This window comes from Cyclopterus lumpus, chromosome 8, assembly GCF_009769545.1.
Source record: "Cyclopterus lumpus isolate fCycLum1 chromosome 8, fCycLum1.pri, whole genome shotgun sequence".
Taxonomy (NCBI): Eukaryota; Metazoa; Chordata; class Actinopteri; order Perciformes; family Cyclopteridae; genus Cyclopterus; species Cyclopterus lumpus.
The window spans coordinates 3,896,883-3,898,274 of NC_046973.1; the positions used below are offsets into that span (position 1 = coordinate 3,896,883).

At 51.0% G+C, this 1,392-nt stretch overlaps 1 protein-coding gene across 1 annotated transcript in view; it reads left to right on the plus strand.

The window, feature by feature from the left end:
- The first annotated feature begins 1,247 nt into the window (after positions 1 to 1,247).
- The window catches only part of cacng3b (calcium channel, voltage-dependent, gamma subunit 3b), a 20,828-nt gene continuing 20,683 nt past the window's right edge, over positions 1,248 to 1,392 (plus strand). The window contains exon 1 of the mRNA XM_034539319.1: positions 1,248 to 1,392. This exon is cut by the window's right edge and continues 72 nt beyond it. Within this exon, the coding sequence (XP_034395210.1) occupies positions 1,248 to 1,392 (145 nt within the window).

Genomic DNA, 1,392 nt, shown 5'->3' on the forward strand with positions numbered 1-1,392 from the left:
ATCAATTCCGTCGAGGTTTCTCTTTTTCTTTTTTTTCCTTCTTTTTGTTGGGGCTATTTCAGCCCGTCCAACTTAAAATTAAAATTAAATACCCGTGCTGCGTGTCTCTCCACTGCAGATGATGTGCGAGGGGGAGAAGAAGAAAAAAAACCTGCATCTATTGGCCTATTAGCGGCTGATCTGGACATCGAGGAGGGAGGGAGAAGAAGAAGAAGAAGAAAAAAACATGTCAGTGAGTCAACAGCTGGAGTGGAAAACACACGACGGGTCTCGGTCCGCGTCCGCGCTTTCTTCATAGCTGACGGTTTGGGCTTCTTTTTTTTTTATTCAACCGTCCATTCATTCAGTAATTCAGCAGGAAACCAAAGCAAGAAGAAAGAAGAAGAAAAACCCACCACTGTACCGCCTCATATTCTGGCGCTGTGAGAGAGAGATTGTCGAAAAGAGGAGGACATCCTTCAGCAACACTACCCAGCGGTGAGTGCGGGGCGAGCCGCCTAATGATGCTTTAGAAACCCGCCTCCCCTTCTACTTATGCTGTGCGGTTACACCAGTCTAGAAAACAAACTAACCCCCCTTTTTGTTGTTGTTTTTAAAAGATGGACTCCCCCCACGCAGACCTTGGCTTTTAATGGTTAACAGATTGATACGGGAGCTGTGTTGGAAAAGCACAAGTTGAGAAGAGGAAGGAAGGAAGGAAGGAAGGAAGGATACTGGTGGATAACGCGGCTCTAACGCAGCTCGTCTCACCCTCCGGGACTAACGCACGGAAGGAGGGGAAGGAGAGGCGGAATGTGGCATCGCCGTTACCCTCCGCTCTGACTGAGTGAGGGGCAGTGTCGGGCAGTCGAGGACAACCGGTGGTCGTTAACCCCCCCCCCCCCCTCCCCCAGTGTGTGTTCGCGCGCGGGCGCGTGTGTGCGTGAGGGTGGTGATGGTGGTGTGGTGGTGGTAAAAAACCGTTTTTTTGATGCGCGAGAAAGTGACGTGCCGCCCTCCCACCTTCCCACCCTTTGCCACGAGCCTCTCGTCGACCCAGCGGACCGAGGCAGCAAAGTAGCCTGCACTTCATCTGTCCACACCAATAAAAACATCTGTATCTCTATTATTATTTATTTTTATTTGTATTTATTTTTTTGGAGTGTCTGTTGAACCCCCTTTTCGCTCCCGAGTCTCCAAATCTCGCGGGATATAAAAGAAAAATAAATAAAAAGGCCGGTGAATCTTAACAGAGATCAGCCGCCTATATGAAGATGCTGATGTGTGACCGCGGCGTCCAGATGCTCGTGACGACGGTGGGCGCGTTCGCCGCCTTCAGCCTCATGACCATCGCCGTCGGTACCGACTACTGGCTGTACTCGCGCGGGGTCTGCCGCACGAAGAACAGCGGCG